Source organism: Drosophila willistoni, unplaced genomic scaffold (assembly GCF_018902025.1).
Source record: "Drosophila willistoni isolate 14030-0811.24 unplaced genomic scaffold, UCI_dwil_1.1 Seg171, whole genome shotgun sequence".
In the NCBI taxonomy this organism is placed as follows: Eukaryota; Metazoa; Arthropoda; class Insecta; order Diptera; family Drosophilidae; genus Drosophila; species Drosophila willistoni.
In genome coordinates, this window is record NW_025814133.1 from 852,210 (window position 1) to 864,355 (window position 12,146).

Consider the following 12,146-nt stretch of genomic DNA (forward strand, 5'->3'; position numbering starts at 1 on the left):
TCAGGTCCTTCAGCGACATCGAGCATCAGAGGGGGACTCTGCACAGACGACGATCTGTTTCGATATTGGCCATATAGAATAGTACCGTCCTTTAATCGGCTCCGTGCCTTTGATGAACTCGATCCTGTGCTTTATCAGTGTTATAGTACCCAAACCCTGACGCTCAAACTTTTTCTCCAGGTGGTCTATAAGAGCGGAGATGGCCTTGGCTGGTGACGAGCTCTTATGGTTATAGCAGTAAATAGCTGTGAACAAAATTTCTTGTAAATAAGCACATAAATACATTTATTCTAATAAATTATATATTATAATTATAATTTTAAAATATTTGTTTTATTCGGTGCATGGTATACCCAAGACGGTTGGACGACTTACTTACATCATTTTATGTACAAATACGTAGGCAAGTCAGTGCCGTCACAGTGGGTTTTATAAGATTCCCATTATTTGAATATAGAAAAGTGACCTTAGGCTACGTTTTACATATATCCTTATGCTAGCGGTTATAAAAAAGAAAGAGATGAAACATACTTCTTTATGGTTAGTGCGCTGATTCAAATATCCTTCCATTTATTTTTACTTGCATAAAAGTGTTACTAGTAGAGTTATTTGTATATGTATAATATATATTTATATTTAATATATTTAAGTAAACTACTGAAAACCCAGAAGCATAAGCAAAATCAGGCTTCACTCACATCTCAACAAAATATGTATGGGTTATTTTGAAATTAGGTGACTTCTCGCACTTAGCTTCCATCGATTCGTAAATGGGGTATTTCCTTTTTTTTATAATATAATTAAAGTTTATACAGTTGTGATATTCACATTAATAAGATTTTTGTTATTACTTTCAGATTTTAATACTACTGATTTAGTCATTAAGTTTGAGTCGTTCGGTTCATTCAAATGACGAATTAACCCACGAGAATTTAAAGTGTTCTTGAGTTTTGATTTGTTTTCACTGTGATCCAGCAGTCGACTAAAGCCAGTTTGTGACCAATGGATTTGCCTCGAAACTTCGGAATGCATGTGCTAAAAATATAAAAGCATTAATATTTCAAAGATTAGTGATAGTTTCTAATCACAAACAAAATTACAATTATAAATTTTATTGTTAATGTATGACTGGAGAGTAACTAATTTGCAAAAATAAATTAAATAAAATTATTTGATAATATTATTAACTGATCACTATAATGAATAGTTTAGTCAGAAAAATTTATTTGAACTTATTTCGGAAAACATTAATTGTTCTTTGTTTAAATGAAAGTTACTGTTCATTAATTTTTAACAAATCCTTTATATAACATTTTTTGAATTAACTAGGTAAAGCCCAAAATCGGTATTTTTGTTTTAATTAGGTAAATAACTTAATATTTACAACCAATTAAGTAAACGGAAATAAAATGGAGCAACCTACAACTAGAACCAATTTTTCATCAACTTAAATAACATTTACCTGTCTTGTCAGTTATTCTAATAAATTATATTTTCCAAAGCAGATAATTAGCAATCTAACATTGTAAAAAGGCATATATATGAACGGGTAGTATTTGCAAAACAGCATTATGCAATGTTATCATTTAAATACACAGAAGCTACAGGCAAATACGCATGCGCTCTTCTTCTTCCTTATACCTGCAGCGCATTTTTTAGGCAAGGTTTCCTTAGTTTTATCGCCCATGCATCGGTGTCGCAAGTTTTCGCAGTTTGGGACCATATTGGTAATTATTTCTACCTAGTAAGTATATGTAGTCCGGTATTGGTACTAGTTGATACATGTTAATTCTATTGCACCAAAGTTTAAAAAACGCCAATATTTAATGCATTTTTTAGACGCTTCTAGTTCAATAACGATGTAAGTAATTATTAAAATTTATGAATTTATGCTATTAATAAAGAACATACTTTTCAGATAAAACCAAAAAATCAAAGATCGATTGTTGAAATCGCCCAATATTCAATTTTAAAGTTAAGATTTTTTGTAAAAGTTATCATTTATTCCCATTTACTAAAAATGTCTCAACTTTGGTCGCCTCTAGCACCCATGAATCTCAACCGATATCAAAAATTTTTTTTCGTTGATAATCTCTGAAGTATTCCCTATCGATTGCATATATCATTTTTTCTAACGCGATCATGAAAAAATTGATTTTTGCATCACTATCCGTTTTCCATTCACATTTCACGTCTGTTCTATGCTATCTTATCTGTCTCATTGAGTGGGTTGATTATTGTGTTGTATAACTGTTTGCCTTAAAGATTTACCGGGCAGGATCCCCTGTGTGTTTATTTACTGCAAAAAAGTGATTTTCAAAAGAATCTTGTAGAAACGTTACAACCAATAGTGTGGCCGCAGCTGGTTTAGGCACTTATAGCAGTTGCTTGCTTGAGGAACGAGACTTTTCCACGGTTTTCATCGTGATACAAGTTCCACCTTTAATCTTGCCGTCTAGATGATTTGTTGCATAGAAAACATATTTTAGTATTTGAAAACTATTTTAGTTGTTCAATGTGGTTTCAAAATCAGCAAGACGTCAATATCACTTGAACCTAGAAATAGTGACAGTTCGTTTTTGGGCTTGGAGTTGCCGTTAGCATTTCAGAGACATAGACGTAGGGAAGAAATTATTTATTATCAATTAACTTCTGGGTGAACAGATTTAAGTTCCGCTTCAGTTATTGCTTGGAGTTTTGCATGGACGTTCATGTTTTGGTTAAGGAAGACCAATAGGGCCTCTAAGCCACTTAAAGTTTGCTGGCCAAAATCAGTTGTGCTTAGTCACTGATTCGCTAGGTACTGAAGCCTTGGTCTTGGCGAGGAATACTTTTGGTGTAGTCAGGGAAGCATTGTAGTGAAGGTCGTTAAAGACAACACATACTGTTTCTTTTTATGAAGCTTCTCTACGGTAAATTTTGTTGTACAAAAGAAGCTAAAGGTTGTAGAAGGGGATCGTTTGGCTTTGACCGACTTACATCCCAGGGCAACCCATATATCTTGCGTTATAACCGATAAATCTATACCTTTTAAAAAAATCTGAAGACATTTACTGCCATTTATATGGTAAGTATAAAAGATGATGTTAGTTCTAGTTAAACTTTAAGAACTTTTTATAAATAAGATAACAGTTAAGTTAAAGATAACAGTGCACGATACATAAAAACGGCAACTCGAACTACTTAAGATTCAACTTTGTGTGCAACCTTACCGATATACTTGTACCCTCTGTAAACGCTGCAGTATTTCTTATGATGTCGTCGGAGTGATGATGGTAATAGAATTGGGGCTTTTGAGTCTGCGAGTATTTTCGAGTAGTATTGTTGATAACTTCGACATCATAATGAACAACATTACTATTTGTCGACCTGCTATATTTGCTATTAAATATTTCCGTTAAATTTAGGGTGTTAAATTCACTTGGATAGATGTAAAATGTTGTTATTAATGCACCACATATGAAGATATGGAATAGAAGGCAACTCCATATAAGATTAATCTAAAGAAAAGAAAAAAAAATTTAACAGTGACAATTTCGCTTCTGTTGTTCATTCAATACCTTTTTTTTTCGTCCGTACTTCGTAAAACTAGTAAATGGTACCAGGGAAATAGTTATGAATGCTCCACATGTAACTCCCGCAAATAGAGCAACAAAATTTAATTGATATGGCAAAGTTCCCATCGCAAATAATACGGCGCATAACATTAATAATTTGAACAGTGCAATATGTGGTTTATGCAAATGGTTCCAATGCATTAAAATTAGAAGAGCTATGAGCGAAGATACAACACCGCAAAGAGAAGCAGAAGGCCCAACCTGTAAAAAAGTAAACAATATTAATACATCTATGTTCATATTTATAATACATATAAATATATATTCTTAAGTAAACTAATTTTACTATTTGTTACAAGAAATTTGGTTTAATTTGTGCTAAGATTAAAAAAAAATGCTCTTTTCAAGCTATTTATTATATTAATTGTAGCTTAATGCGACTTTCATTTAATTGTAATAATTAAAAATACTTCCGCTATGATAGTAAGATAGCAAAACAATTAGTTTTGTATGGATCATCATACCGTAGCATATGACATAGTGAGAATGTATGAGTTGAAAGTTAACTTGTAATCCATGAATACTGTAATATTTCCACTCGTTATTTGTATTTAGATTTTATTTTAGGTTCTTATTGTGACATCCTTTCCACCAGATTAGTTTAACTCCACAAATATTAGATAAATTTATATTTCCTTTCTATTTGATTTTGTTGATAATTTGGTAATATTATCGTATCTAATAATTTGGCAACAATATGTACTTGTAGTCTGGCCACACTAATTTTTCAGTTTAGTTAGTTGTTCTCTTTCATCGTACCATTCGGTTCACCATATAATAGTCTCAATAAATACAAATATATATTCTACTGCGAAACTTTGCTCTAGAATTATTGTAATGGATCATCTCTCAGTTCTTTATAATTCTAATAGATTTAAATGAGACAACGCGTGTCTTTTAGTTTTGCGTTCAGTTTATTGAATGTACTTAACTCTATATGTACATAATTGTCTTGTACAGCTAAGACCGCGTGGTTACGCTGTGAGTGACGCCGGCAGAGGAGCGGTCTGCTTAGGTATAAATGTTTACATATTTATGTATAAGCTGGCGAAGATTCGTCGCAGGGGAGAGAGGACATATCATGTTCACTTGGTGACAGAGCCGTCGAGCGTGTTGGATATGTCGACTCAGCACTGTCCAGTCCCATGCATTTATGTGTGGTCTTGTGGCCAATAAATGCATGGTACTTGAATTTATATGTTTATATATATATAAATATTGTAATTAAGTGCTACAATATGTTTGTAATATTTATATGTATATTATGTTTGTACTATTGTATTATTATTTAAGTGTTTCACTGAGTACAGTGAGTATTCGATATGTGAACATGCTACAAAACACTCAATCCTTCATATCACTAAAAAGTTCTTTAATACCATTGACAAGATAATATTTGACCAGTTTTAAAGAAATTCGATGATTCGAGGTTGGAGGAATACTTCCAGAGGCTTTGTAACAGTACTTCTGAAGGCAACTGGTATTCACAAAAGTATCCTTATTTGCACTTTACCTAATTGCTTTGGTTTTGTAGCCTTAGCGACGGCTAACCACCAGATCATAAAAATTAATGTAAGTAAGACCAAGTGGTCAGTCTAGCCGAGAGTTGTGCATTGTATAGAGAGGATTGCTGGCCTTTGAACTTTCTTCGACCTTGGCCCTTTAAAGGAGCTACGGGTAAAATTCTATTTTGCGGCAAGGACCCCTTATGCTTTTTGGGGGTAATTTGGGGTTGCTGACTTCGAAAAGGAACTCGGTTTTCTGCACTCTGCACTTGACTCCAGTTGAGATATTCAAGAAATCTGGTGTTTCGAGGTACTTCATTGAAAAAAATGTTATTTTTGTGAAGTGGACATCGAACTAAAATTTTATTCTTGTGAAGTGAACATCGAACTAAAATTTTATTTTTGGGAAGTGGTCATCGAAACAAAATTTTATTTTTCCATAATCAGATTATCACTCTGTCAATTCATACTACAATACATAATACAAATACCAGATTACCATTTAAGAATCATTTGCATAAGTTTTCTGACTCTATATGACTAAAAAACCGCAACCGATTGTTTAAAACATTTATTTTGTCAACATTTGTAACCTATTTGGATGTATTAATTTTGGTCAGAATGCAAATATTTCTGACCATATAAAGAATATATATTCTTGACCATCACAACGAGACCAGTTCATATAGTCATGTCCGTCTGGATCAACGCAAACTTCTCATAGACCACAAAAGCTACAGACTTGAAATCAGCCATATCAGAACACTATATCTATACATAGCTACCATAAAGATGGCAAAGTCAAAAACGTGAATTTTCTCAAAAACTTCGTTACTTTCTAGTTTATTGATATAAAAATAAACGTTTTTACCTACAAAATTTTTTTTTTTTCTTTAACGTTTAATATATATTTGTTGAATCTACTCTTAAATTAGAGCCTAACAACAAGTTTGAGATATTTTTCTTAGACTAGTACTTAAGATAAATCCTGGGGATATTGCAGGCGGCCCTAATCACTTGTTATTGGGTTGGTCTGTCATTTCTTTTAAGACGAGTTCTATTATTAGTTCGCGTAAGGGAATTGGCAAGAACATTTGGGTGTGCATCCAGTTTCGCAGAATACTTTAGTTGTTGAGTACCTATTTCAGATTTTACGCTAGGTATATTTAGATCATTTTGAATGTTGTCGTTTCGTATATACCACGGGGCCCCCGTGATTGATCTTAAAATCTTCGACTGCGCTCTTTGTATAATATCGACATTGCTGGTACTTGCATTTCCCCATAGTACGGCTCCGTAAGTCCAGATGGGTTTCAGTACGAAGTTGTATAGGAGGACTTTATACTCCAGACGTAGAGGGGACCGAGCATAGATGATCCAATGTAGGCTACTCGCTTTCAGTTTAAGCTGTGACTTTTTTGCTTCGATGTGCTTGCGCCAAGTTAGTCTTCTGTCTAGGTGGATGTCAAGGTAAATGACATCCACGGCTTGAGGAACTGGTACGTTGTTTAGCATTAAAACTGGACAGTTTCTTCTGTTAGGCGTAAGTGTAACATATTTGCATTTCTGCTCGTTGACCCGGATAGGCCAGGTTGCTAGCCATTCCTCTACCACCTTGAGGTGTTCCTCTAATTTTGCAGAGGCTTGTATTGGGCATTTGGATCTGCTGAGGATTGCCGTGTCATCGGCAAAAGTGGACGTTGTAAGTCCTAAACTCGTTGGTAAGTCTGTAGTGTACAGCAGGTAGAGCAATGGGCCGAGTACACTGCCTTGCGGTACACCAGCTTTGATTTCAAAATCAGCGGAGACGGAGCCATTACATCTTTCATGTATGTTTGTATTGTATGGCGATAATAGGGAGTTCTAGGATAATTTTCGGTGCGATTAGGTCATGGCCAGGGGCTTATTTAGGCTTTATGTGGTTTTTAATAACTGCAGTGATCTCGTCCGATTGAAGTTCCGAGTACTCACTATCCGTTAATGTGCTCGAAGGGGGAAGTACAGATGAGTTTGATGTTGGATTTGGCTGGAAAATCATTTTAAGATGTGTGGCAAATACGGATGACCTCTCCTCGTCACTGCGGGCCCATCCACCGGTTGGACTCCTTATCGGTGAAATTGTCTCTGTAGGAGCGCTTAAAGTTGGGTGGGCTTTCCACAGAGGATGTTTAGTGCTGGTTGGACTGAGCTTTTCTATGTATTTCCTTTGAGCCCAGCTTTCCTCTTGTCTTAACGCCTTGGAGAGGTTGCGATGGGCTTGCCTTAGGCGAAGTTTTGCTGCTGGTGATCGAGTAATCTGCCATTCTCTTCTTAGACGTCGTTTTTCCGTTACTAATTGTTCTATCCGCCGGTTCGTAGACCTGTCAACAGGTTTGGTGTAAGAAGAGGCATGTGGAGTAGATACTCTTGCTGCAGCTCCCATCATCGACTCAAGTGCAGAGACGCACATATCAATGTCCTCTGCAGCATCCAGTTTCGGCGAACAGTCAATGTGGGCACTCATGTACATTTTAAATTTAAGCCAATTTGTTTTGTTTTTTGTAAGCCTATATGGGCAATCAAGTACTTGAGGTCTTGTTAATAGTGTGAATAGCACTGGAGAGTGATCGGAAGTTAAATCTAGCAGTGTTTCCGCAGTGATCCGATTACGTGGAATCCTCTTGGTTACTGCGAAATCAATCAAGTCAGGCACTTTCTGTGGATCTGTGGGCCAATAAGTAGGCCTACCCGGTGAGACGCAATCCATCTCTATATGACTAAAAAACCGCAACCGATTGTTTAAAACATTTATTTTGTCAACATTTGTAACCTATTTGGATGTATTAATTTTGGTCAGAATGCAAATATTTCTGACCATATAAAGAATATATATTCTTGACCATCACAACGAGACCAGTTCATATAGTCATGTCCGTCTGGATCAAAATGTAAAAAAGTAAACAATATTAATACATCTATGTTCATATTTATAATACATATAAATATATATTCTTAAGTAAACTAATTTTACTATTTGTTACAAGAAATTTGGTTTAATTTGTGCTAAGATTAAAAAAAAAATGCTCTTTTCAAGCTATTTATTATATTAATTGTAGCTTAATGCGACTTTCATTTAATTGTAATAATTAAAAATACTTCCGCTATGATAGTAAGATAGCAAAACAATTAGTTTTGTATGGATCATCATACCGTAGCATATGACATAGTGAGAATGTATGAGTTGAAAGTTAACTTGTAATCCATGAATACTGTAATATTTCCACTCGTTATTTGTATTTAGATTTTATTTTAGGTTCTTATTGTGACATCCTTTCCACCAGATTAGTTTAACTCCACAAATATTAGATAAATTTATATTTCCTTTCTATTTGATTTTGTTGATAATTTGGTAATATTATCGTATCTAATAATTTGGCAACAATATGTACTTGTAGTCTGGCCACACTAATTTTTCAGTTTAGTTAGTTGTTCTCTTTCATCGTACCATTCGGTTCACCATATAATAGTCTCAATAAATACAAATATATATTCTACTGCGAAACTTTGCTCTAGAATTATTGTAATGGGTCATCTCTCAGTTCTTTATAATTCTAATAGATTTAAATGAGACAACGCGTGTCTTTTAGTTTTGCGTTCAGTTTATTGAATGTACTTAACTCTATATGTACATAATTGTCTTGTACAGCTAAGACCGCGTGGTTACGCTGTGAGTGACGCCGGCAGAGGAGCGGTCTGCTTAGGTATAAATGTTTACATATTTATGTATAAGCTGGCGAAGATTCGTCGCAGGGGAGAGAGGACATATCATGTTCACTTGGTGACAGAGCCGTCGAGCGTGTTGGATATGTCGACTCAGCACTGTCCAGTCCCATGCATTTATGTGTGGTCTTGTGGCCAATAAATGCATGGTACTTGAATTTATATGTTTATATATATATAAATATTGTAATTAAGTGCTACAATATGTTTGTAATATTTATATGTATATTATGTTTGTACTATTGTATTATTATTTAAGTGTTTCACTGAGTACAGTGAGTATTCGATATGTGAACATGCTACAAAACACTCAATCCTTCATATCACTAAAAAGTTCTTTAATACCATTGACAAGATAATATTTGACCAGTTTTAAAGAAATTCGATGATTCGAGGTTGGAGGAATACTTCCAGAGGCTTTGTAACAGTACTTCTGAAGGCAACTGGTATTCACAAAAGTATCCTTATTTGCACTTTACCTAATTGCTTTGGTTTTGTAGCCTTAGCGACGGCTAACCACCAGATCATAAAAATTAATGTAAGTAAGACCAAGTGGTCAGTCTAGCCGAGAGTTGTGCATTGTATAGAGAGGATTGCTGGCCTTTGAACTTTCTTCGACCTTGGCCCTTTAAAGGAGCTACGGGTAAAATTCTATTTTGCGGCAAGGACCCCTTATGCTTTTTGGGGGTAATTTGGGGTTGCTGACTTCGAAAAGGAACTCGGTTTTCTGCACTCTGCACTTGACTCCAGTTGAGATATTCAAGAAATCTGGTGTTTCGAGGTACTTCATTGAAAAAAATGTTATTTTTGTGAAGTGGACATCGAACTAAAATTTTATTCTTGTGAAGTGAACATCGAACTAAAATTTTATTTTTGGGAAGTGGTCATCGAAACAAAATTTTATTTTTCCATAATCAGATTATCACTCTGTCAATTCATACTACAATACATAATACAAATACCAGATTACCATTTAAGAATCATTTGCATAAGTTTTCTGACTCTATATGACTAAAAAACCGCAACCGATTGTTTAAAACATTTATTTTGTCAACATTTGTAACCTATTTGGATGTATTAATTTTGGTCAGAATGCAAATATTTCTGACCATATAAAGAATATATATTCTTGACCATCACAACGAGACCAGTTCATATAGTCATGTCCGTCTGGATCAACGCAAACTTCTCATAGACCACAAAAGCTACAGACTTGAAATCAGCCATATCAGAACACTATATCTATACATAGCTACCATAAAGATGGCAAAGTCAAAAACGTGAATTTTCTCAAAAACTTCGTTACTTTCTAGTTTATTGATATAAAAATAAACGTTTTTACCTACAAATTTTTTTTTTTTTCTTTAACGTTTAATATATATTTGTTGAATCTACTCTTAAATTAGAGCCTAACAACAAGTTTGAGATATTTTTCTTAGACTAGTACTTAAGATAAATCCTGGGGATATTGCAGGCGGCCCTAATCACTTGTTATTGGGTTGGTCTGTCATTTCTTTTAAGACGAGTTCTATTATTAGTTCGCGTAAGGGAATTGGCAAGAACATTTGGGTGTGCATCCAGTTTCGCAGAATACTTTAGTTGTTGAGTACCTATTTCAGATTTTACGCTAGGTATATTTAGATCATTTTGAATGTTGTCGTTTCGTATATACCACGGGGCCCCCGTGATTGATCTTAAAATCTTCGACTGCGCTCTTTGTATAATATCGACATTGCTGGTACTTGCATTTCCCCATAGTACGGCTCCGTAAGTCCAGATGGGTTTCAGTACGAAGTTGTATAGGAGGACTTTATACTCCAGACGTAGAGGGGACCGAGCATAGATGATCCAATGTAGGCTACTCGCTTTCAGTTTAAGCTGTGACTTTTTTGCTTCGATGTGCTTGCGCCAAGTTAGTCTTCTGTCTAGGTGGATGTCAAGGTAAATGACATCCACGGCTTGAGGAACTGGTACGTTGTTTAGCATTAAAACTGGACAGTTTCTTCTGTTAGGCGTAAGTGTAACATATTTGCATTTCTGCTCGTTGACCCGGATAGGCCAGGTTGCTAGCCATTCCTCTACCACCTTGAGGTGTTCCTCTAATTTTGCAGAGGCTTGTATTGGGCATTTGGATCTGCTGAGGATTGCCGTGTCATCGGCAAAAGTGGACGTTGTAAGTCCTAAACTCGTTGGTAAGTCTGTAGTGTACAGCAGGTAGAGCAATGGGCCGAGTACACTGCCTTGCGGTACACCAGCTTTGATTTCAAAATCAGCGGAGACGGAGCCATTACATCTTTCATGTATGTTTGTATTGTATGGCGATAATAGGGAGTTCTAGGATAATTTTCGGTGCGATTAGGTCATGGCCAGGGGCTTATTTAGGCTTTATGTGGTTTTTAATAACTGCAGTGATCTCGTCCGATTGAAGTTCCGAGTACTCACTATCCGTTAATGTGCTCGAAGGGGGAAGTACAGATGAGTTTGATGTTGGATTTGGCTGGAAAATCATTTTAAGATGTGTGGCAAATACGGATGACCTCTCCTCGTCACTGCGGGCCCATCCACCGGTTGGACTCCTTATCGGTGAAATTGTCTCTGTAGGAGCGCTTAAAGTTGGGTGGGCTTTCCACAGAGGATGTTTAGTGCTGGTTGGACTGAGCTTTTCTATGTATTTCCTTTGAGCCCAGCTTTCCTCTTGTCTTAACGCCTTGGAGAGGTTGCGATGAGCTTGCCTTAGGCGAAGTTTTGCTGCTGGTGATCGAGTAATCTGCCATTCTCTTCTTAGACGTCGTTTTTCCGTTACTAATTGTTCTATCCGCCGGTTCGTAGACCTGTCAACAGGTTTGGTGTAAGAAGAGGCATGTGGAGTAGATACTCTTGCTGCAGCTCCCATCATCGACTCAAGTGCAGAGACGCACATATCAATGTCCTCTGCAGCATCCAGTTTCGGCGAACAGTCAATGTGGGCACTCATGTACATTTTAAATTTAAGCCAATTTGTTTTGTTTTTTGTAAGCCTATATGGGCAATCAAGTACTTGAGGTCTTGTTAATAGTGTGAATAGCACTGGAGAGTGATCGGAAGTTAAATCTAGCAGTGTTTCCGCAGTGATCCGATTACGTGGAATCCTCTTGGTTACTGCGAAATCAATCAAGTCAGGCACTTTCTGTGGATCTGTGGGCCAATAAGTAGGCCTACCCGGTGAGACGCAATCCATCTCTATATGACTAAAAAACCGCAACCGATTGTTTAAAACATTTATTTT

At 35.9% G+C, this 12,146-nt stretch overlaps 1 protein-coding gene across 1 annotated transcript in view; it reads right to left on the minus strand.

The window, feature by feature from the left end:
* Window positions 1–311: 311 nt before the first annotated feature.
* The window catches only part of LOC111519615 (inactive rhomboid protein 1), a 140,429-nt gene continuing 128,594 nt past the window's right edge, over window positions 312–12,146 (minus strand). Inside the window, exons 5-7 of the mRNA XM_023181264.2 lie at window positions 3,561–3,818; window positions 3,213–3,500; window positions 312–1,035 (exon numbers count right to left, since the gene is read on the minus strand). Coding sequence (XP_023037032.2) covers window positions 808–1,035; window positions 3,213–3,500; window positions 3,561–3,818 — 774 coding nt within the window. The 3' untranslated portion in view covers window positions 312–807. The remainder of the gene's footprint in view (window positions 1,036–3,212; window positions 3,501–3,560; window positions 3,819–12,146) is intronic.